Source organism: Lineus longissimus, chromosome 7, assembly GCF_910592395.1.
Source record: "Lineus longissimus chromosome 7, tnLinLong1.2, whole genome shotgun sequence".
NCBI classification, from domain to species: Eukaryota; Metazoa; Nemertea; class Pilidiophora; order Heteronemertea; family Lineidae; genus Lineus; species Lineus longissimus.
Window position 1 is genome coordinate 11,423,465 of NC_088314.1, and position 25,900 is coordinate 11,449,364.

The 25,900-nt window shown below is 40.1% G+C and overlaps 1 protein-coding gene across 1 annotated transcript in view; it reads left to right on the forward strand.

Moving 5' to 3' along the window:
• LOC135490653 (carnitine O-palmitoyltransferase 2, mitochondrial-like) overlaps window positions 1-25,900 on the forward strand; it is a 221,037-nt gene that overhangs the window by 102,573 nt on the left and 92,564 nt on the right. The window contains exons 8-10 of the mRNA XM_064775962.1: window positions 12,327-12,424; window positions 19,808-19,954; window positions 22,001-22,121. Of these exons, the coding sequence (XP_064632032.1) occupies window positions 12,327-12,424; window positions 19,808-19,954; window positions 22,001-22,121 (366 nt within the window). The remainder of the gene's footprint in view (window positions 1-12,326; window positions 12,425-19,807; window positions 19,955-22,000; window positions 22,122-25,900) is intronic.

Sequence of the window (25,900 nt, forward strand, 5' to 3'; positions counted from 1 at the left end):
TCTCACTTCTGCATCAAGATCCCATGTCTAAACTTGAGACCATAAAGACTATACCTAGAAGACTAAACTTGATATTGAGCTCCATGCTCCCCGGTGGCCAGGGAATGGCCACAGGGGGGAACCCCTGCCCAAATTTTCAATTTTTTTATAACTTGATATTGAGCTTCATGCTCCCCGGTGGCCAGGGAATGGCCACGGGGGGGGGGGGGGGGGGGGTATAGCCCTGTCCAAATTTTCAAATATCTAAGGGTTAGTTTGGATTTTTTAGGTGTTCTTTCATCATGTTGACCATTGGGGAAGTTTGGAAAATCGTCAGAGATGGAAAAGGGTCAGTTGGAGCAGTTGCAGCACAGCTTGGTTTTGATTTCAAATCATTTAAGAACGAAATAGCAAAGATCAAGAAAAAAAGAGAACGGTTGAGAACTTCAAAAAAGTACCCAGAGCTGAAGGAGTATGAGGCACAACCTTTTGATTTAGGTGAGTTAAGTTAATTAGTAGTACCATGGAGGTATTATAAATAAAATAAATTATTAATACCTCCATGGTAGTACATGAGTATGGCAGTATGTTACTCCTTATAGTTCAAGGTCCGGGGTTCAAGGACTCAACATAAGTGATATCCAGTTGCAATCTACAATGTAGAAATAGCAATTAACAGATAGATAAAGTAAAGACCACCACAGGGGATTTGCAAAACTCAAACAATCTTTTTTTGCAGTGATGCAAGCTTCTAACGGCAGCACAGCAGAGGATGTTGGAAATGCTGAAGATGATCAGCCAGAAGTTGGTGACGTTGACGATGACCAGTCTGTTGCTACACATTCCTGTAAGTGCTAGAAGTAAAATGTTAGTACTTCATTAAAAATAACTTGACCACGTGTGTTGGTAAGATAAAGATACACTGACATTGTACTATTGTAATTTAATCTAATTGAAGAAGATACAGCAAACAAGGAAGAGTATTCAGTATAGTCATCTTTATTACAGTGATTGAAACTGACAGTGGTCGAGAAGAGCGACCTATGGATGAGGCGGAACCTCCTACTGTTTTGGAATTGCTTCCTTTGAGGGTTGATGATGACTCAGATAAAAGTAAGTATAACTGTATCCGACACTATAACCGATAATCTGTCTCATAAATAGCTGTGCAAATTTGCTTGAAGGCCTTCTTCTTTGTTAACTGTAATGTCTGTCCTACAGCATGTTAATGAGAGTTGGACAATACAATGTAGTTGAAGTTTTAAGTATGATTTTATATTTTTACACTTGACTCTGGCCTCCCTAAATGGCAGTCTCTACTTAGAGGATGACTGGCAAGTGTCCTGTTCTCTTTCCAGATGCTGCTGTCACTAACAACCTGCTCATGAAACATAGAGCCAAGCAGAATCTTAATTTCATCAAAACTCTTGATGGTCATATCACGGAAAAGAAGCGGACTTTAAAAGAGTTGCAGAGAAAAGCCAATGCATTAACTGGAAAGTACAAGAAATATAATGTTGATCAAAGGGAAGAAAATGCCAAGAAAAACTACATGGAGCTTTGTTCTAAGCGAATCAGTTTACGGAAAGCTACCAGCAATCTTGATGATGCCAATGAGAGAATCCAGGTTTTGACTGAGGCAAACAGTCAACTTCAAGACAAAGTGGAAGCCCTTGAAAAAAGCGTATCTGAACTTGAGACAAAATTGCGAAAGAAAAAGAAGCGAGTGAACCGCAAGAAAAAGGAACATCGAAAGAAGAATAGAAAGAAACTAGATGAAGTGAAAATCAAACTCCAACAGACAGAAAAGGCTCTAGAAGTTGCGAATGACGTCATTAAAGAACTTGAGGAGACTTCAACTGCCTCGCAGCTTGACATGAAAGCAGGAAAGGAGTTTTCAACTCAGACCCGCCAAGCTGTCATGAACCTTACAGCTCTAGAAATAGCTGCACAAAAAATTCCACTGGTTATACAGTCAGTAGCAGCAGATCTGTTTAAAATCTCCATCCCAAATTCCCAATTGCCAAGCAGGACACTGGTACAAAATATTGTGACAGAGAGTCACTATATTGCAAAAAGAATTATCTCTGATAAACTTGAGAATGTAAACAGCTGGGGCTCAGGGACTGACGGAACTTCTCGAAGGAAGGTGAAAATCCTTGACACTGCCATTCAGTTGTCAACAGGGGATAACATTTCTCTCGGGTTTACAAGAGTGGCCAGTGAGACTGGTGTTGCCATCTCATCAAATCTCCAAAAAGCTGTGAATGAATTGGCGGAAGTCAGCACACACAAAGTTGAAGGTGGCACTTCACAGCAGTATATCAGTGATACCCTTCAAAAACTGTCGTTTACCATGAGTGACAGGGCGGCCAATGAGAAAAAAGCTGCCAGGCTCATTGACAAATGGTGTGAAGAATCCCTGCCCCTTGATGGTGAGGAACGTGGTCAAGGGCATTCATTCCATTGTATGGCCCATGTTCTCTTGGGATTTATGAGTGGCTGCACAGAAGCATTGAAAACTCTGGAATCTGAAATAGTTCTAGTCCATGGCAAACTTGGACGAAATAAATGTCCAGTGATGAACTGGAATCTCACACGGACGTTGACGGTACCCTAGATGAAGTTCGTACAAGCAGAAGGTGGGATATATTTGGACACTCTGTGCCTAAACCTGAAATAATATATTTTTCCCAAGTTGTCATCATTTACATTGTGGTTATCACATGTCTTGTCAATATAAGCTACGGTAGCGAGGACAAGGCTGTATTCATTTCAATTTTGTGTAGCTGCCAAATCCCACTCTTCCATCTGATAATCACCTACCTTCTACTGATAACATATTTACTATTCCATACTGAACGTGAGTTTTAATGTAGATCACTTCTATGTTACACTACCCAGTAACAGTTCCATGAAGTTTTTTCCGAACAATACCAAATCACATTTCACCACCAAACTAGAAATTTGAAATTTGCTTGTCAGCAAATTTGATAGCCCCCACGGGCCCACACAGTACACGTATGGAGGAGTGAAGTCTATTCCGTTTCGCGGATGATCTATTTCCGGACAAACACGCTCGCGCTTTCTTAAAATCACACGCTCAATAGCATTTAAACAGCACCCTAACCTTTTCAGATGGGCAGGATGGATCATCGATAAGCATTTAAGGCTATTCCTTTATTTTATTCCTACATTCAACTGTCGTTCTTTGCTCAAAATACTCGACAGTTCGCCACTTCGGCAAAGAGATACCGCCACCATGATGCATGAGGATATGACGTCACCATTACGGGGTGGAGCTTGTGCTAATGTAGGTGTGATTGACAGAATTGCGTCGGAGATTTGAAAGCAAATCAGAAAATCGGCGCATAAAAACGCTTCAAAGTCATTAAAAAATTATCCTAATTTTGAAAAAATCTTTGCCAGGTGCACTAGATCGAGTTTAGTTTGATGGGACAGGAGTGACAGTTTTTCAGTTGAAATAGCAGTTTTGCTGGACTACCTCCGTAATATAACCTGGGAAGAATGCAGAAGCCTAGTACCTTCTCCTAGTAATCTCAATATAGACCCCACATTTTTTGTATGTGGGGTCTATAATTAAGCAATAGCATCCAATTTGATTCCGCTGATAATTGGGAAGTTGGTCTGGCTGAAATACAGTTTCCAAAGACATGGTATAATATCACAAACGAAAACAACCGTTTTGCAGTACTATTGCCATCAGATAATGACCCTACATTACATGCATGGTCAACATTTACCATTCCAGAGGGGCATTATGACTCAATTATGCAGCTGACAACGACAATCAACGATTTGATTCCCGATACAAATATTAAGTTGATATACAAATCACTGACCCAAAAAGTGTATTTTGAAGTAGGTAATAAGAGAGCCATTAGATTGATCAAAGATTTAACAAATGTCCTGGGCTTTCATCAGAATGATGTTGTTTTAACAGGAAATACAACCTCTGTGTTCCCAGCAGACCTCCAGGGAACATTTTACAGCATCTTTATTTACAGCGAATGTACTTCAGCACCAACTAGTAGGCGATTCCCACACACCACTGCTTAGAACAGTCACTACAAGTGGAAAACATGGTGACATTTCCAAAAATCCTACTCAGACATACATTATGCACCTGTGAGTAAAGCAACATTTGAGACCATTGAAGTGGATATTAGGACAAACACAGGCGATGCTGTGCCATTTGAAGACGGTCAGGTGTTAGTGAAACTTCACTTCAGACAAAAAGAATGAGGCAACTGTATTGCTGTGACCCTAGTGTATATGATGATCATTATGCACAAAAAGGTGGTGGCCTCCCTGTTTTTGTGGGGTCTCGTTCACAACAAGGTTATGGTTTGGGTGGTATATTTTCAAGCATAGCTAAAATGGCCCTCCCTGTATTGAAATCAGCTGCAAAATCAGCTGGAAAGACTATTTTGAAAACAGGTGCGGAATTTTGCTGGGGATATCCTTGCTGGAAAATGTGTAAAGGATGCTGCAAAGCAAAGGGCATTGCAGGCTGGAAAAACAATGGGGAGAGATTTCCTCTCAACTGCAACAGGGACATATTCAGGAACTTATCAAAAGTCGGCTCATAAAAAGCGTAAACACAGTGATCCATCACCCATTCCGCGAACTGTTAAGCGACGAAGAACATAAAAAAAGAGGCACTCTGACGTATTTGATTAAGCGTACAAAATGATACACATAGGCTCATGTGAGTGCACCAAAAGTGAGTTGGAGTTATTCTCATTACCACCCACTTTAACAAGCAATAGGGGGAAAAAATCATTTTCTCTGATGTCTGATGATGACACACAACTTCTTAAAATCTCAAAGGCTTTACCCTCTTCTCTGAAGTTGGGAAATTATTTGATGATTCTTTGAATGATATAACGAGAGAGGCATATAAAAATGGCTTTGCCCTTTGGGCATTTGATTTGACACCTGACCAGGAAGAGGGAACCCATTTAAATCTCGTCAAGGAGGGAAACCTCAGACTTGACATGACATTTTCTGAGGCCGGAGACGTAAATATTTCTGGCCTTGTTTATGATGAATTTGACAATGTTTTAGAGATTGACAGGGCCAGAAATATCATAAAAGATTTCAAATAAACACCATACAACTTGAAGCTGTTGCAAAATACAATCGATGTCTAAAAAAACATTTTCAGGGGGTATTTCCCTTGGACATGATCCCAAAAAAGGTTGACCGATTTCATGCAGCATTCAATTTTAACACACATAGAAGTTCCAAACCAGGTGAACACTGGGTGGCTGTTTATTTCGAACATCCCCTATTTGCCTACTATTTTGACTCATTTGGTTTAAAACCTAAGAAACAGATACAACGTTTTTTGAATTCGAATTCAAACCAGTGGCTATATTCAACCAAATTCTTACAGAGTCCATTTTCTTTTCTCTGTGGTGGATATTGTATATATTTCCTTGTTCAAAAATGCCGTGGACACCCTTTCAAGTCAATTATATCGAGCTTTAAACATGACCTGCATAAAAATGATTATAAAGGATAGTGTGATTCACCAAAGCATGCATATGTACAGCAACACAATGGCAGAGGCGCAGATTGTGGCACAGAGGGGACAATTGTATGCAACTGCATCAGGAGATGCCTCCCATACACCGAAAAATGTGAAAAGGCGGAGGACAAATAATGATTCAACCAAGAGATCAACCAAGAATTGAAGAAGTCAACAAATTTGACCATGCATTTGACCCCCGATATAACAGTCTCAGTGAAGGAGGATAAAGACAGTGCCCTCATTGTCATTCAGGATGGTGCCAAAAAAATCATCATCAATTCAAAACTGTGGCAGACAATCTACACTTTTGCAGAATCAATAACTATGCTGTTAAGTTTTGTTGAAGGTCAGTCAGGAATTCTGAACAACCAATACCAAAACAGCATTCAAAATTCAAACACCAGCCAATCAGATGATGGGATTTATCAACAAACGCTCTTGACCAATCAGGTTAGGGATACGTCTTACAGCCAATCAGAGATGATGCATTCCAATATCACCCAATAGAACGCCATCCATTTATGCCAGCCAATAAGAATATTTTCTACAGAAGTTGAAGCGGTAAAATTTCACACTTGGCTTCACATGCTCAACGTGAACACACCTCTCTGCAACTCTCTACGTGCAACAATGATGTGTGCTGCCTTTATGGAACCAACCAACAAACCAACCAAAAGTCAGAACAATAACCCAATGCCTGGAATTTCTTGATGGTTTTGCCGACTTGGACAAGCTGATTAGGAGTAAAGACTGGAAGCTATATGCAGGTCGTACACCCTTTTTGGCTCACCGTAAGGGGAGTCTATACGATAGCGCTGTGTCCGTCGGCGGCGGCGTCGTCGTCATCGTCCGTCGTATCCTGTTTCAGAAACAGTGGCACGTTTCTTAACTGCTAGGGCTATGAACTAGAAACTTTGTACACAGCACCCCCTAGGTCAGGTGACCTCTGACACTGAATTTCGGTCTGATCTGATTCTCAACTTGGCCACCAGGGGGCCAAATGTCAATATCTAAAAAGTGTGATATCTCGCTTTTTAGTGACTTGTTTTCGATGAAACCTTTGTTGTAGGTACTCATAGCAAATATACATCTTATATCATACAGGTTTTTAATTTGACCTACTTCTCAAGGTCACAGAGGTCATATGGCGTAAATTGGCCGTTAGAGTGTTAACTATGGCACGTTTCTTAACCACTAAAGCTATGAACTTGAAACTTGGTACATATAACCCCCTATATCACATAGCCTCTGGTGCTGAATTTCAGTTTGATCTGATTCTCAACTTTGCCACCAGGGGGCCAAAAGTGGAAATCTAAAAAGTGTGATATCTCGCTTATAAATGCCTTGTTTTCAATAAAATTTGTATGGTATGTTCTCTTAGGAAGAATACATCACGTATCTTATGGGTTTTCAATTTGACCTACTTTTTAAGGTCACAGAGGTCATATGGCGTAATTTGGCCGTTAAACTATGGCACGTTTCTTAACCAGTAAAGCTATGAACTTGAAACTTGGTGCATGTAACCCCCTACATCAGATAACCTCTGATGCCGAATTTTGTCTCGATCTGATTCTTTATTCGGCCACCAGGGGGCCATAATGGAAAAAGTAAGAAGTGCAATATCTTGCTTATTTTTGGTGATTCGTTTTCAATAACATTTTTATGGTACCCAGCTAGCAAATTACATGGGACCCATATGGGTGCCAAATGGGCAATCTGGGTTGCCAATATGGGCCCCATCTAAACAAACCATATGGGGCCCAGATGGGAAACATGGGGCCCACATCCCCAGACACGTTGTCTCAAAAAGGGATTGCATGGGGACACTGAGTTGAGTTCATTGAGAATGGAAAAACGAAACAAAATGTATGATAAAAAAATGAAAATATTTATTTGATTTCTATAATGAATTGCAGTTGATACTGAATATCAACAATGTCAAAGCACCAATGTCATTGAATAAACCTGAGATTTTGTCCTGCATTTCCATGTTTTGGCAAGTCACTGTTCATCACTATGGTTATATAATATTCTTAATTGTCACTATCAGTATTTTGTGGCTCTGGCAGGGCAGGGTCATTTCCACCTGGCAATTGTTGTTCATTGACGACTTCAACTCCTCTCGCCGCACGTTTTCCTCCTAGTCCTCGATCACGCGCATTCGTGAACTATGTTGACATTTTCTCTGCGATGGCCTTGTCTGTTGACTGCTTCTGATAGGCATGTTTGCGAACACTTCCTGAAACCAAAGACGTATAGTGTAACAGTATTATGTACATCACAATAGTTTTCTGACAAGGCTACGAGTACTACTACACAGGTCTACAATACATGATCATGATAAAACAGCAAAACAGGCTGGCAAGACACACTGCACAGTGTATTTTCACGTACATAAATGTACACAGTTAAATGTAGTGTAGCATGTACAGTTACAGTACACTAGCAGCCTACAACGAACGGGATATCACAACAAAAACATCAAAGAATCTGCAGGATTGTATTGAAAGAATGTATATAAAGCACACAAACATCAAGATTGGTGCTTTAGTAGACAAGGTCACTAGCAGCCTACAACGAACGGGATATCACAACAAAAACATCAAAGAATCTGCAGGATTGTATTGAAAGAATGTATATAAAGCACACAAACATCAAGATTGGTGCTTTAGTAGACAAGGTCACAACTAACCTGGCAAACAAAAACCTGAGATTTTGTCCTGCATTTCCATGTTTTGGCAAGTCACTGTTCATCACTATGGTTATATAATATTCTTAATTGTCACTATCAGTGTTTTGTGGCTCTGGCATGGCAGGGTCATTTCCACCTGGCAATTGTTGTTCATTGACGACTTCAACTCCTCTCACCGCACGTTTTCCTCCTAGTCCTCGATCACGCGCATTCGTGAACCATGTTGACATTTTCTCTGCGATGGCCTTGTCTGTTGACTGCTTCTAATAAGCATGTTTGCGAACACTTCCTGAAACCAAAGACGTATAGTATAACAGTATTATGTACATCACAATAGTTTTCTGACAAGGCTATGAGTACCACTACACAGGCCTACAATACATGATCATGATAAAACAGCAAAACAGGTAGGCAAGACACACTGCACAGTTTATTTTCACGTACATAAATGTACACAGTTAAATGTACAGTAACAGTGTAGCATGTACAGTTACAGTAGCCTACACTAGGAGCCTACAACGAACGGGATATCACAACAAAAACATCAAAGAATCTGCATGATTGTATTGGAAGAATGTATATAAAGCACACAAACATCAAGATTGGTGCTTTAGACAAGGTCACAACTAACCTGGCAAACAAAAAACTATTCTAATCAATGAAATTATGGGAAAGTTTCTCTGCTTTTTGAATACTGGCGTGAAGAACAAAATCAAATATGGCGGCTGACAATGGCGTGCAAGGAGGCGACAATACTCGTCCCCATCAGCTCTTTCAGCTCCATTGGAGACGCACGATGCACTCGGAGGCCAATGGGGACGATTTTGATTTGCTTTGGCGCCAAACAAATTTTGTAAAATGCCAGCTTTACTCATAAATTTTATAAAACATATTTCATTATCATAATCTTGAATGGGCCTCATGTTAACCCTTTATTTTTAAAACATATAATTGGAAATTCTCGGATGTGGGATTGATATGGGGTTCATATGGGATACATTGGGCTTACAATTCTCAATAGATCCCCATATCAACCATCGCAAACCCACATGGGGCCCATAACTCAAAACCCATATGGGCTTTCCCATATGGGCCCCACATGGTGAAATCCCATGTGAGATAAACCATCTTGGTCCCACATGGGTTACATGTGGGCCAGATGGGACCCTGCTTGCCCAGGTAAAACCCATGTGGTTCCCATATGTTTTGCTAGCTGGGTAGGTTCTCCTAGCAAGGATGCATCACATATCATATGAGTTTTTGATCTGACCTGCTTTTCAAGGTCACAGAGGTCAAATGGCGTTAATTGGTCGTTTGATTGTAACTATGGCAATTTTCTTAACCACTAAAGCTTTGAACTTGAAATTTGATACACATGACTCCCTAAGTCATGTAACCTCGGAAACCGAATTTCGATCTGATCTGGTACTCAACTCGGCCACCAGGAGGCCAAAACAAAAATAGGTAAAAAGTGCAATATCTCGTTTATTAGTGACTTGTTTTTGATGATATTCTTATGGTACTTACACCAAGCAACGATACAGCACATGTCGTACCGACTTTGGTTTGACCTATATACTATACATGTACAATGTTTCTTAATCTGGATGAATTCCAAAGCACCAAATATCTATACGGTGAGCACAATGGCCCCTGGCCGTTTCATTGAGCAGCACTAAACTGAATTTCATGAAACAATCACTCGAATTTGCTTTTTCTACTTATAAACCTGAACTAATTCACTGCAAAGGCATCATGATAGTGCCTGGAACAATTTCAAGGGAAGACTGTGACAATAATCATGTAAACAGAATCAAAATTGTACGCAGGGATGGACCGCACATCCCCATGATCAAACTTTTCCCCGAATCCTGGTGGATTCTTCATAGTTGTCGTACCGCTAGCTATGAGGACTATACTGCATGGCATTTGTCTTTCATGTAGCGCATTTAGACATTTTTAAATGCATGTGCACAATTATGTAGTAGTTTGTACATTTTTACCAGTCTACAATAAAACAGCAGTCGGTGGGCAAGAATAGGAAGCTTTGACCTATCCCAAACAAAAAATGGCTCTTTTCCACCATGTTTGTTGCTTCTGAGATGATGACGGTTACCTAGACATGTATATTTTTCAAATGTCTAGGCCAACGGTTAGCCTTCTTTGTTTTCAAACTCAGCTAATCAACAGCAAATTTCAAATTTGGCTGTTTGAGTTAAACTATTGCACGTTTCTTAACGGCTAAAGCTATTAACTTGAAATTTGGTACACATGATTCCCTAGGCCATATAATCTGTGACACTGAATTTTGGTCCAATCTGACTTTTGACTTTGGCACCAGGGGGCCAAAACTAAAAAACTGGTAAAAAGGGCAATATCTCGCTTATTGGCTCACCAAAGGGAAGTTTATACCATACCGCTGTGTCTGTCGTCCGTCTTCTCTTGTCCGCCGCCGTCCTGGGTCCGTCCGTCCGTTGTCCGTCAACATATGGGGCATGTTTGCTCACTGACACTGTTGAGTCTAGAAAGTTGAAACTTGATATGAGGATGTATTATGACAACATGACACACAAAAAATCATGGCCATTTGACCTACTTGCTTGGCTCCAGGCGTACATCTTTAAAAACCTTATTTTGTCAATATCTCATGAACCCTGATAGCTAGAACGATGAATTTTTTACTGTCAATATTTCTGATAAGACTACATGACAGAATATACAGGTTTTTGATGTGACCTGCTTTTAAAGGTCACAGAGGTCAAACTCTAAAATTTCAACTTAAACACCATTAGAGGAAGGCAGTCGCGTTAATGGAATCAAACTAATGGTATTGAAAGAGCTGTTTTGCTCTGACCTGCTGAAACACAGTTGGAGCAAAGGCAGTCGTGTTTGTCATCAAACTGAAGGTATTGAAGAGCGGGATTTGACAAAAGAACCCATCAACTACTTCATTCACTGTAGTTCAAATAAAACCTTCACAACTGTCATCCAACCTAGGGGCAAAATTCATAAAGGGTGTTTAAGGTTTAGGCGTGTGTAACTTCTCCCTAATTAGTTTCAGGGTCTATTCATATTCTATGAAGATTAACTTGAAGGACCTGAATCTGTCTATTCAGTAGTTAGATGCTGTTTTCAGCCAAACGCCCTTTATGAATTTGGCACCAGTTGTCTAAGTTTGATTCCATCTCCTTGTAACTAGGCAGATTTGCCCTTGCTTAGAAACGACAGCGTCACCCTTCCGGCAATAATATGAGAGTAAACAAAAACCACCATTAATGATGCAAAGACCAAATCTAACCCTTCATGCAATAAACATGTAGAGGGATGCCCAAACATGAGCTATTAGTATTTCATGATGCTGTATTTATTGAACTTGAAGGACTATTTTTATCGATTCTTGTAATGTTGCTCAACTTCTACTGACTGTTATTCAATTTCTGCTTGGTATTTGTCACAATCCAGGCTTCCAAACGACCTAACGGGACTCAAGGTCATATTACCCCCATTTTGATGACTAACACTGGTCTCTGGACTCTCTCACTCGTTGTGCACCCTACAGTGTCTGCACGGAGTGCCTCGCTTTTGATTTTTGCACTTGGGGTAAAGATCTGTAGAGATCCAAATGCACATCACAATCTTTCCCGAGAGCTCGGCTTCGGCCTTAATCAAGAATGTGTATACAACTCGTTAGCATTAACACAGGTGTCCTGTATCATTTCCCCTGCGTTGCAATGATTAACATTTTCAAAATCACACCATCTTGTATATTTCAGTCATACCTGACAATATGCAAGGGGTATGCTTCAAAAGATACCTGCCGCCCGACATAGAGGAGGCTCCATACTTTCAGTTTTTTGTTCCTTAGATATCATTATAATGCCAGTCATATTTCTTCATATTCAAGTTGCGAGAGGGCATAAATACTGGAAGGGGTTGTGTTAAGGAATACACACTAGCAATGGGGTACCCCTTGCATGGAGGGATGAATTTTATAAATACCAAACTTACAAATCTGTAGGAATAAGTATTTAAAAGTCAACCAAAGTAACCACTCATTTCGTGTTTTGTCACTAAAACAGTATGATATTGTTTCAGACTTGGCAAAGATGAGATAGTGAGCTATAAGGACTCGAGACATGTCGTTGTGATGAAGAGGGGCAACTTCTATGTGTTTGACATCCTTGATAAGGACGGTAAGTGCTGCTCAAAGTGAATGTTGTCCTCACCATCATCATCATCATCAAGTCCCTTAACCTAATGACTGTGGGGGCAACACAGCAGTGTTCACAATTAATCTCCACTGAAATTTGTTTTCAGCATCCTGTATTAGCTGGTTTGTACACAGTCCAGTCCACTCGTGAATGTCGCTAAGCCACCATAATTTCGGTCTGCCCCCTTTCCTTGAGCCCTCGACTGAACCCTCTGCAGAATAATGTTCGTCAGTGAGCCCTTTGCACGGCTGGCATGAACGAACCAATTGAGCTTTCTTTTCTTCACAGTTGTCAATAATGTGTCATGTGGCCCTATAAGTTCAGTCACTAGATCCCTTACCCACACATAGCTGGTATGGGCAGATCAATAGATTTGTATCAGTCTCCGATAACAGTTCATTTGAATGCCGCAATGCGTTTCTTAATTTCTGCATTGAGAGTCGTTGATTTGGCTGCGTACAGAAACAAGGATAGAACAAGCGGGAGTTTTGTCGCAGTTGAAATGGTGTGGTCTTGCCAAATTTGCTTGAGTCTTGCCTGCGCTGCAGTTGCTTTTGCAATCCCAGCCTTGACCTCCTTCGCAAAGTGGTGTGAGGTTTATCGTTCTAATTGTTGAGCACGCCATTTGGCTTAAACCTTACATACATTTATGATCTGTACATTTTGAGTCATAGTATGCAAATGTATGTGCCTATCACAAGTTAACCATTGATTCCGACCTAATTATGGATTTTTTAATTATAAATTGGAAACTGATCAGTGAGTGCATGCGCCTTAATTGCAGTTTGATAATTGTTTTGTCTGGCAATTAGTAGCTAATCAAAATTTATTAACACATCTGCCTAAATTGTTAGATCGTTCACATCAACACAAGTCAACAATTTATATTGTATATTTATTTGTTATCCGATTAATCAAATGTATACCACATGTGCAGAGTATATTTTTTCGTTTAATTTTTGATCGTTCTATTATTGTTTTGCACCTCAGCTGTTTGTAGCTGAATTACAATGGGCTTCATCATGGCTTCCAGTTAATTGCCCGAGAGAGCTCTGGGATGAAATGAAACTTGACGTGACCTGTCTCTTTATTTGAAAGACTATGTGAGCAACCTTCTCCTTCTCCTAGGTTTACCTGAAAATGACAATATTCAAGAGTTCAGACCAACCAAATACCACATGAAGCAAATTGGTTAGGCTGTTTTCAGATATTCCTCATATCTTGGATAAATTATAATTAATGTATACTTCGAAGCTTGTATGACTAACATTTGCTACCTTTCTTTTATAGACATGTTATATAATATGATACTTCTTTCTCATGGGGAGCAACCCTCTTCTGAATTTTTTAATGAACCTTTGCTCTAAGGGTCCACTTTCCTCATGAACCAATGTGTGTACCACAGTTTCATGATGCAGGGACTATAGATTGTTATGTTATCATATTACTGTATCTTCTTATTAAAGGCCCCGCATCTTTCTATCAGATAAGGCTCAAACTTCCCCTCCCCCAAGTCAATGAAGTGCCAAGAACCAAAACACCTTGCACTCTAGAGCTAAACCTTCCATACCCCAATTCCTGCCTAAAAAGCAACCAGGTATGATATAGTGCATCAATAGTAATGTAGGCCTACAATATTGGTCTGTAAAGTTAATAGGTCTAAAAGAGACTATACTAATAGGAAATCGTCTTGATAGTAGAGGGATTATTAACACTCTTGCTAATTGACCCGTAATTCTTGGCAGTAAAACGACTGAACTTCTAAAGCCTATATACAGGTAATGCGACCGCCCTGCTATGACGACCAAGAATTGCCGGTTCCGAATGGTTTCCTCTCTAATTACCATTACAAGGCCCCCGGTACCACGACCACTGGAATGGGTGATCCCAACGACCAAATTCACCCCTCTAACCCGACCAAAGGTGTCAAACCTGACATCAGTGCGCCGCGTATTGAAATTTTCTTTGGTGATTCAAAGCAAAGGTGAGAACAACTTTATTCATTAAATTGCAAATTAAACCAAAACACAGGAGAAAATATGTTTTTATTTGCAATGATAGTATGCAATACGTGAAGCCATGATAACAAAGCAAATAAGTCCCAATTTTACATGATGCCGCCAATGGACAAGTAACAGCAAATTGACAAGTAAGCGGCTCGCAAATGCGCCAAGCAAATGCTGCCCAGACTTTAAGCGGACTGGACGAGCCGAATCACATGACCAAAAATTGTCAGAACTCAAAATGAAAGATCTAATGAACCCATACTTCGAAGAACTGTTCTTGTGACGCATGGAAATAGAAAGAACAGAAGTTGAAGCGTGCATGATCTGAGTCAGGTGGCGTTGCTACATGGATGAGCAGCATACACACACGGTTGACAATTTTGGTGGGAAAACCTGATCATGCATTTTCAACTTCACTAACGTGACCACCCCGGTTACGCAACCATTCAACCTCGGTCCCATGAGTAGTCATGTTACCGGGGTTCCACTGTAAATACATGACCAAACCTTTACAAATGCTTGCGTGAAAGGAACTCATTACCCAAAAGTTAAAAATGGCACAAGCTAGTATAGGGAGTTTTATGAGAAAATGTTCAATCTAACGGCGATGTAATTTCATAAATCATAGAGAACTTTCAACTTGACAAATGTATCAATTGAAACATGTAATGGAATTAACATCTTATCATTTTACTCTTTTGGAATACCCATCTGGTTTTGCATAAATTGCAATTTGAATGTTGACATTCAACATTAAAACCGTTTAAATTCATTTTGTTCAAAACTGAGCATCAAGACAAAATCATTAAAAAATGTTAAGGAGCAAGATAGTTTGATACATCATTATGCACATCACAAATCCATGTTATACCTATCCAAATTAAATGGCCAAGCAAAATGAATCGAATTTTTGGAATGAATTAAATTCATTTCATCCAAAAAGTGAGGATTATGTGATGTGAAAGTGAATGAGTAAATACTAAATTTGATAATGCATTAAACAGGCAGGAGAATTTGTTGAATTTTTTAATGTGTATGAACTAAACAGTTTAGGTACTTTCAATACCTCTACAACACTAATTACTGGATCTGGGATAAATTACCTGAGCATATGTTGTAACATCCTGACATAATCAGGGATTTTCAATACTCCACCTCTCGGTATTTCAAATTTTGTATACGAGGGTGGAGTATCAAAAACCTGTATTTCCGGATGACGTTATAAGCTCTAGAGCTGCAAAGAGTGTAAAGAATTACTGAATACACAAGTTTGCAATAGAACCTACGCCCTTTGACCCGCCCAGGATTGTGGCCTGGGCACTTCATTATGACAACAGCCACCAAATTTCTTTGATATGATCCCCTGCAAGGGAAAACTAATGACTTTTCAGATTCGTCTCCACCATACTGCACCTGCGCTTTGGGAGATGAATCTCATGTAATGACCTGATGGGACAGATCGACCCAGTCTCGATCAGGTACAACTGCGCTCTGCATTGACATAGGCTGAATACCTAGGTAATGCCACTAGCATAACCTTCTGGAAAATCGTATATATTTTGCCAAAATGTGTGTTTTCGTGTTGGCTAAGTTTAAACTTCGTCTTTATCAATGAGTAGCGGAAGAGATATAAGCCTTGCTAAATGTAAATAATTCATCGATCCAGAGATTAAGATACTAATATTGAGCGTAGTACCGGTACAAGGTTGCGCTCTTTAGCCGCCATGATGACCAATTCTATCGCTCATATAAATAGTTGACATGAACTATATATGAGTTCTTTTTAACTTGATGTGTTTTCTTGCATTGCAAACATATTGTTTGTTGTATCAAAGCAATAAATATAATGTTGACGACAATGGTACTTTGCGTTAGTTTGCATTTGAGGAAGAACACGCATCGATATGATGAGTGAGGCGGTCACTGGCGAGCTCACTTAAAATTGCAGGCAGCTGCCGACTCAGAATTTAGGCTGAACATTGCGGTCGTGTCGAAGGTGAGAGAATTATTCTATTTTTGTCGGGTGATTGAAGTACCGGTGAACAACATCATTAGCAGTCCGTTAGAATTTATACAATATCCTTCCCACATGATGATCCAAAAGTTCTGAGAAATCGGCAATGGCGGATTGCCATCAGCGAATTCAGGCCGGTATTCATCACAATCATGACAATTGTACGTTAAAAACACCCATGAAGGACTCAATATCACCCAGACTCCACTCATAAGATATACCTCCACTGAAAATAATTGCTGAAACCTCTGTAAACATGTCATGAGTGCTGAAATTGACCATTTTAAAGATCGTTTTCCTCTCCCCGATGGCCCCTGTAGAAATGTACTGTACAGCACGTATAGATACACGCGAATTATTTAGAATTAAACACTTGACCAAAAAGTCAACTTTACACCTGGGGTAAAGTTTACTTTTCTCTTTGGGTAAAACAAACTTTTCATCCTGTGTGAACTGCCTTCCTCTGTTAGGATTGACCCCAAGTAGGTGAAATCCTCCACCTTTTCGAGAAGGTTACCTCTCAAACAGACGTCAACAGTTTCCTTCTTTCCAGATACTATGTTTTTGGTGTTTTCCAGGCTAATCTCCATGCCGTATCTGCCGCTCGTGTGATCCAGCTTTGTTGCCTGATTGTTCTGGTCTTCCGAGCCATTAATGAGGTCAATGTCATCCGCAAAGCGGAGATCACTTATCACCCTCCCTGAGACTTTCACGGGGGACTGATGGTCAATTAGCGCTTCAGACATGATATTCTCCAGGAAGATGTTGCACAGGGTTGGGGAGAGTAAACGGCTCTACCACACTCCATCTTATCTTTGGAAACATCATTGAACTCCTCTCCTGTCTTAATCATGCTGGTTGATGCCCTGTACAATGCTTCAGTAGAGTCAACGATGCCCCTGCTGATGATGAATCGCCGCTTAACTGTCGAAAGGCCCTTGTGGCATAAACGCTCAAAACACCTCTTATACTAGTCTACAAAGGTGTTGAATATAGGTTTCCCTAGCTCCTTGCACTTCTCGCAAACTACTTTTAGGTTGAAGATCTGTTATGCTGTTGATCTGCTCTTCCTGAAAACAGCTTGCTCTTCCGAGAGGATAGCTTCTATTTGTGGTTGTAGGCGCCTCAACAGCCTTTCAACAGGATCTTGCTGTGGTGACTTATAAGGCGAATTGTTCTGTAGTTCTGGCATTTCCGTAGGTTACCTTTCTTGGGAAACGGGAGGACGATGAATGTGGTCCAATCATGGGGTAATTCGGGCAGTGCAGAACACATGATTACAGATTCTGGTGTAGAGTTTCACGACAGGCTCACCACCACTAGCCAGAAACTCTGCCGGTAGGTTGTCTAAACCTTGAGGCTTTCCGTGCTTTTAATTGCTGCCTCAACCTCTTATTCGAGGAACTCTGTAGTCCTGTTGATGCATAATCCCATCAAGGTTTAAACTGCCAAAGTTTATGACGCTTAAAAAGGGTTTGTTGGACAAGTGTAAAAGATATTGGAGAGAACTTCAATGTAAGCTAACTCAAACTGATCGATATCATTTTGTCACCTAAACGTTAATGCCAGACAGCATTGCAGACACAATGCAGTCAGGATCCTACGATGTTGTCCCCTGCACCAGAATATGTGACAACAATTACTAAGACTAAGAATTTGGAATCAATACTACAGCATCTTAACGAGCAGTAGGTTCCAAATTTTGACAATAGGGGGCTTTTGCAAGATAATTTGTCTTCTATTCAATGGCTATCACTGGCTGGTTCTTGCTTGGTTTTTGTCACAAAATACATGCCTCAAATAGTGTAACTTGTTTAGTAGCGATTATGAGGCTAATAAGAAAATGGTATTTTAACAAGGTTCAAAAACCCCTCCAAGACAAAGAATGCCTACCATCACGCCATTAAATAATGTATCTCATTTATCTTTAGGATGTCAGAGCTGAATGAGGTATCATTTTGTTCGTCTTGATAATATCTTTACAATGAATCAATAACATTTATAATTCAGTATCCGAGTTCAGGAAACTTTTACCTTCCCTTTTGAAAAAAAAAATTTTAATCTAGTTTTTTCAATTTCTGAAGTTCCAAATTCTTAGTCTTTTGCCGACGGTGGCAGGATGAAATAACGTAGGAAGGTTCTCCCAGACCAAGGCAGCACCATTCAAACACAGTTTGGAAAAATGAGAACCAAATTTACCGCTGTGGGGAGGGAGTTCGCTCACATCCAAATCCATTTTAATAGCATGACAACCACCATTATCTGACTGATTATTTAAAACATGGCGTCAAATGATTTTTTTGGGGGTATTTTTTGCCTGTAAAGTAAGATCGGAACTGGTTCCTCTCTGAAATGAAAAAAAAACGCTCTGTGCAGGTCAATGTCTGGGGCGCATATCAACTCTTGTCTCCAGGAAAAATAATATTCGCAGAACTGCCTACCTCACGTCAGTGTTGGAAGTTACATACGACGTTGACGGACAGTAAGAATGACATACTTATATATTCGACATTAGGACACAAAAAGGCACCTGGGATCAGGTTGTATTTCAAAAAAAATCACTGCGAGAATGCAATGACCAGAGGTGACACAAGGCCAGAGCCCTCTATTAAAACCTGTGTACATTACGTGTACATTGTTGTGCATAAGTTTTGGTCAAAAAAGTACACCTTTGCCGATAGCATAATAAGTTTAAAAACATTCCAATACTGATTGCCTGAGAAAAAAAGATTTCCGCACACCATATCCATCAAAACGTCACTGGCTCATTGATATGGCCCTGTCAAAATACAAATTCGAAACTGACCAGTGAGACCACATTTTCTTGAATATATTATCAAAAAGCATATTTCTGTGATGGCCTGACTCTGTAGATTAAGAATCAACCACAGATGGAGAATTAATTCCACTTTGGTCCATCCCAGCCATGTATTTACCACAACTTGACATTTTGATAAGCTCTATGTGACTGTGCCACACTTCCGGTCTTGGATGAATACATGTCTCTGCCCACAAACTGAAAAATTTGTCTTAATAACGCAATGAAAAAACGGATTATCCCACAGGCATGTATGAGAAAGTTAGCGCAAAACTACTAATGCAATCATGTTGAGCACAAATTCAACATGTAGCAGCCACAGTTTGACTTATTATATTTTACCTTTGGGGAAGTTATTAGTGATTTGGTGAAGAAGACCTTGCTGCTGTATCCAAAAAGGCCATCCTACGTTATTTCCTCCGAACGTTGGGGAGCAACAGGAACAACGCTCGAACAAAATCTCGAAAGGATAAGCGATGTCATCTCCACCTCAGCAATGAAAAATATTGAATGCTCTTTTTTTGCAGGCAATATTGCTCCACCAAGCGAGATTTTGGCAAAAGTGCAGCACATCCTTAATGACAACTGTGCCCCCGCTAAGCATCCCCTGGGATATCTCTCAGCAGAGGAAAGGAACACATGGGCATCCGTCCGTGAGAAGCTGCTCAATGCTGGTGAGTAGGGAACAACTTTGTTTTTATTTCCGGAATTTTAATACATTACTATATGTAAATAAACTTTTTGGCTCTGGTATTCGTTTCAAAAACAGTGACACATTTCTTAACTGCTAGGGCTATGAACTTGAAACTTTGTACACAGGACCCCCTAGGTCAGGTTACCTCTGACACTTTTTAGTCTATCACGTGCGACTTGTGCATTGCATTTGTGAGTCTGCCTCCAGATGGCCAATAGTGGCTACACACTGGCCACCTATCGGGAGCTAAAACGTAGGGCAATGTATATTACAGAGTATAAAAGTGCATTACAAAGATCAAATTGATGTAATTTATGAATGAAACAGATAACTTATATGAAAAACAGGTAGCATTTTTTTCGTGTCGTATAGAAAATTTAATATGTATTTGTTTATTGCAAGGTGAAGATTGTGCCACGACAGAATCCTGTCGTGGATAGCAAAAATAAAATGGTTTAAAATTAGGCCCACGGCAGTGGCCGCTTTAGCAATTTTGGTCTGATTTGATTCTTCACTAAGCCACCATATTAAGTGAAAATGCAAAAAAGTGTGATATCTTGCTTATGAGTGATTCGTTTTCGATGAAATGTTTACGGTAGGTACTTCTAGCAAGGATACATCACTTAACATATGTTCAGGGAAAAATACATAACATGTCATGCAGGTTTTTGATTTGACCTGCTTTTCAAAGTCACTCCGGTCAATTGGCGTAAATTGGCTGTTTGAGTGTAACAATGGCACGTTTCTAAACTGCCAAAGGTAACAACTTGAAACTTGGTCAGCAAAGCCGCAGCGCTTCATCAAACGATGAGAACAAGGCGAGATTGACAAAAATGCCTTACTTTTATAGCTCTAAAATTGTTATTCTTCAGTCAATTAAAAAATTTAAGAGAGCAGTTTGTGAGAGAGATATATTTGCTGGCGATTTACACCTGATTGAATAAGTCTGAACTGGTGATGTAGTAGATGTCGTAGGATCATCAAAAACCGCAATCTCAGGATGCCAGCATCCAAGAACGTGGCAATTGATGATGATGAATTCAAGTGCCTGCAATTTAATTTAAATTTTAATTTCATCAGTTTGCGAGTTTGCAAGCAGACGCCAGCCACTTTTGTTGTTCTTCAAGCATAAATTAGAAGGAATAGAATCACCTGAATCAATGGTATAAGTTTATCATCCGCTCAACACACCACGTTAGGATGTCTAGACTAGATTCTTGTGATTGGTTTGAGGTTATTATTTTCTTCTCATTACCAATTGTTACGTTTGATTTGAATGTAAAAAATTAAATTAGAAGGAATAGAATCACCTGAATCAATGGTATAAGTTTATCATCCGCTCAACACACCACGTTAGATGTCTAGACTAGATTCTTGTGATTGGTTTGAGGTTATTATTTTCTTCTCATTGCCAATTGTTACGTTTGATTTGAATGTAAAAAATTAAAAGTCTTGTCTAACTTCTTAATCTTGGTTTAACTCCTTAAATATATATCCAGCCTGTTTCCATTATTCAAACTTTAATTGCCAATGTTTTCCTAGAAAAAAATAGAATGTGGAATGTGCGGTTTTTGATTGTGTCATCATCCAAGAGGCGTTATGGCTTTGATATAACTCTTCTTGAGACTTGACTTGGCGGCCTATAATAGGCAGCCAGATAGCATCTGTGAGGCAGTCAGTACCCCAATAGTGGCTTCTTCCTTATAATCCTGATGAAAAAAATGGTTCTACTTGTAAAAATCATCTGATGATCAGATGAGAGAGTAGCATACCATGATCAGGATCGAAAAAAGGTAGGTGCCATACCATATCTGATATGGACAAAATGTCAGCTGAGCGCCAGGCACTTGAGCCTCTTGTTTGTTTACCTTGATTGTTTTCACAGGTGCATGCAATCAGCAGATAATGCAAATCGTGCACCGAGGCAACTTTATTTGTAGCGAGTCACGTTTGCTTCCCTCTCATGGCCCTGTTATCGTAGATTTGTCATCACTTTAATCATTATTTTCCGTTTTTTTTCTTTCAGGCAATGAAGAAGCTCTACAGTTAATAGACAGTGGTTTGTTCTGTTTCTGTTTTGATGATGAGAACCCTAAAGATCCAAACCATCTGACCAAGATGTTCCTGCATGGGAATGGTGCTAACAGGTAGGGTGTGAAATTTTCATCACCATGTCCATGCCCTCTCGTGTTCGTTAACTTCGTTCCCAGACAAAAGGAGACTCGCACCCAGTTGATATATAAATATATATAATATATATTGGTCTTTTAATGATGCGGTTCAATCTGAAATACATACAATAATAACTAAGTTCCTGTTGTCAGAAATACCCTAAATTCCTACATTACAATGTTTACAAGTTTAATTAGGTGACCAAAATAAAGATGGCAGCAATACAATGCAGACCAAGTGCTCACAGAGACCAAGGTGAGCTTATCAAAACAAATGAGTCACAAGACAACTTTACACTATGCATAACCTAACAGTATGCTATGAATACAGATGAAACTTAACCAAGTTTGCACACCAACTGCATCAAAGTGAAAGCATAAAACCCTACACAAACACCATCTGTTCTTAGCAAATGACTTATAGATTTTAGCTATGTGACTCTGATCACAAGTTTTCCAGAGAAAAGCTACTATTTTAGCATTAAAAGTCCAAATGATACCAAATTGAATCTGAAACAAGCTATCAGCACACCTGATAGCCAAAACATGGTAGAGAACCCCTCACTTATCTAAACCTGGTCAATGTTAACGAACAATAAACTGTTCCAAAGTAACTATAGTTATCAAGGCATATATAAATGGTACTTACAAAGCTGGGCTCGAATAAATGCTGGTTTAATCGGAACATCTAAATATATGAGTGTAATGGCATGGTGGCCAAAAGGTTAAAATGGGTCAAAGAAAAATTAAGTGGTTTGATAAAAAATGCATGCGTGTCTGAGAGAAAATCAAGGTATCGTAGAAATAGAACGGAAAAAATTGTGTCAGGCGCTTTCCAAAGTCACTTTGCCGATTATGCATACATCCCCATCGTCAACCAACTTGCATACACAAATCGAGCGATTGTCAACGTAAGTTCAGATTATTCAGTCGCATGTTGCGATACGAAATCGCCTTGACGCAAGGGCCCAACGCGCCGCGTAGCGGCAAAAAAGCGAAGCTGGCGAAACATTTATAACGGGTCACCGTCACTTATTATTGGACTTATAGCGCATTTACGGGGTTGCAACTATTTTGCTTTATAGTGTCACCAGGAAAGAAAAGCATGCGACCTAACGCCGATCTATTTGTATAAAGTGATAATTGGAAGGTATATAGTAGGAAATATCAATAAAATAATCATTCCATGTCGTCTTTTGAGGGCATTTTTGATTGTAAAAAATATATGTGTACGTCACCGTAGTCTCTGCAATGATAATTTTATCAGAGCAGTCTCGCGCAAGTAGAAGTTCTTTACCTACTAGTTCTTCACTTATTAGTCTCAACGTCTGGCGCAAAGCCAGACGTTTTCCATTACGATTTCACTACGATGTTTGACAATAAGGAGCAGTGCGCGAGATATGCTAATGAGCAGACTTCCCTCTTGAGTTTCTGAAGAATGTTCCATATCGCGCTAAGCTCATCACTGCTGATTATGACAGGCGTGCAGCGGTAGGTATCTGCTCCCCAACTTCCACCCTAATACGGTACAATAAGTTACCATTTGATGAGAATGGGACAATGCCCTCACTGTGCATGGAGTCATAGGGATAAGAAGACATTATTCATTAGTGTTGGTACAAGTGATTTTGCCCAAAAAGCATGCGCATTCAAAAAACAAAATATGCAAGGTATCACGTACATGACCATGACGACGTGCAGAAAGTGCACTGGCCAGTGCATACCCTATGGCTATGTATAGTAAACATGGTAAACATGAACAACATCATTATTCATCGGCAGTTCATTGTGGGGCATGCGTCTAAACCAAAGCCCCAAAATCACTTGTTTTGGTCTATTTCACTTGTGTTTCCCCCGTCTCCCAGTCCATAATACATTTACAGTTTACAATCCCCGATCATGGCCCAACAAAAGGTCATCGGTTGAATAAAGCCAAGGAACACAACTGTTCAATGGATTTATAGTTGAATGCGATCAAACTACGTCTTTTCAATCGTGGATTGTAAATTTAACCCCATGGGCCTAGGGAAGGCCCTATAACAATACTTTCGACACAGTTATTATCTCCGCTGCCTCCACCATGTTACACACAGTGCTCACTGCTGATTCTAAAATGCGCCACCTAGTCAATTGCACTATCGTCATCACCTCATCATACTTCATTGACATTACAGGCACACATTGACATAGACCACTGTTGCAATCAACGACACAGTCGCTATCCAAGTAGCATTATAGAGGTAATTATCATTATCATACCTCATTAGCATGTGAACCAATCGCGTCGCATCCTTTGCGATCACGGCAAAGCCTCATGGAATAATGTCTTTCAATGTTGAATAATTTTTCATATTCCATGCCTACAACTTCAATTTCTTCATAATCCATGGCTAGAAGTTCAATACTAATATAATATCCAAGATAAAGTTACAAGAAGTAGTCAATAGGGGTCTCTCACCTCTCACTGTATGTCCACACTATTCACGCTTGTACGAGGAATACATTCAATGCTGAATCTAACAACACCCAGTGCCCTTACTCTGTATATTAGTCACTGGAAGATGGCCCATTTCACTCCTTGCTTCTACTTCACCTATAGTCTCATTGCAAACGCCTCAGTTCTATGATATCACATTCACTTTCAGCTGTCATGCAACGCAACAACTGTGCTATCTGCCATCGCACATCAACGAAGAAGTGCAGCCGCCCACATTCCACCTCACGTCTGTCCGACCAGCTGCAATCCTCGAGGACGCCCCACTGTACCACGATTTCACTACGATGTTTGACAAGAAGGAGCAGTGCGCGAGATAGGCTAATGAGCAGACTACCCTCGCTTGAGTTTCGGAAGAATGTTCCATATCACGCTAAGCTGACCACTGCTGACCATGACAGGCGTGCATTGGACTGGTACAGGTTGGAACTGAACATTGAATATGCTGGTGGTGACGCTTTCTGATGAGAAGTTGGTCGTGACTGATGCAGTATCCTTGGACTTGTCCACAGCATCGTTCAATCATTGCTCTCTGAGCTGCCTTGATTCTGCCTTGATTCTGTACCCAAATACTAAGACCAATTGCCTGTTGACTGTGCTTTAAGAGAGACTGGCGCCATGCCTAGAGATATGACTGACCCCTATTGGCAAATTTGTATGACTTTATCTTGCCTACCTAGCTGCTGCCTATAGTCTCCCTTTAACTGCGGAACACTTCAAAGTCGATAAAATGCCATGTTCCACCTTTTAATGTGTTCAGACTGCCATTTTCAAAATAATCAAGTCAGGACACTGCCTTCTAGTCTCATAATAAATTTTGCTTTCCTCAATATATAATAACATTTCTTCTTCATCAATGCTTTCATCATTCCAAACTTCTCCTCCTCTGACTTTTACAGGGGTACAGTCATGGCAATCAAAACCCAAATACTGAGACCAAATGCCTGTTGACTGTGCTTTAAGAGAGACTGGCGCCATGCCTAGTCTCTCTTAAAGCACAGTCAACAGACACCAACCCCCTCAGACTCAGAAACCACAAACGCCCAACCCTTCCTGCTACCCTAATACTTCTGGGTAATCGCCTTGGTAATCTAAATGACCTAGGTCCGTAACGTAATCTATTTCGGTTAGTGTACTGCGAAACCTGGTCATCGCGGCAATAGATTTGAGGTACGAACCGAGGCAACTATTTGTTTCTGGCCGGTTCCTTGTAACTGCCAAAACCAATGCATACTTCTGGACCTCGCTGTACCTCAGATTA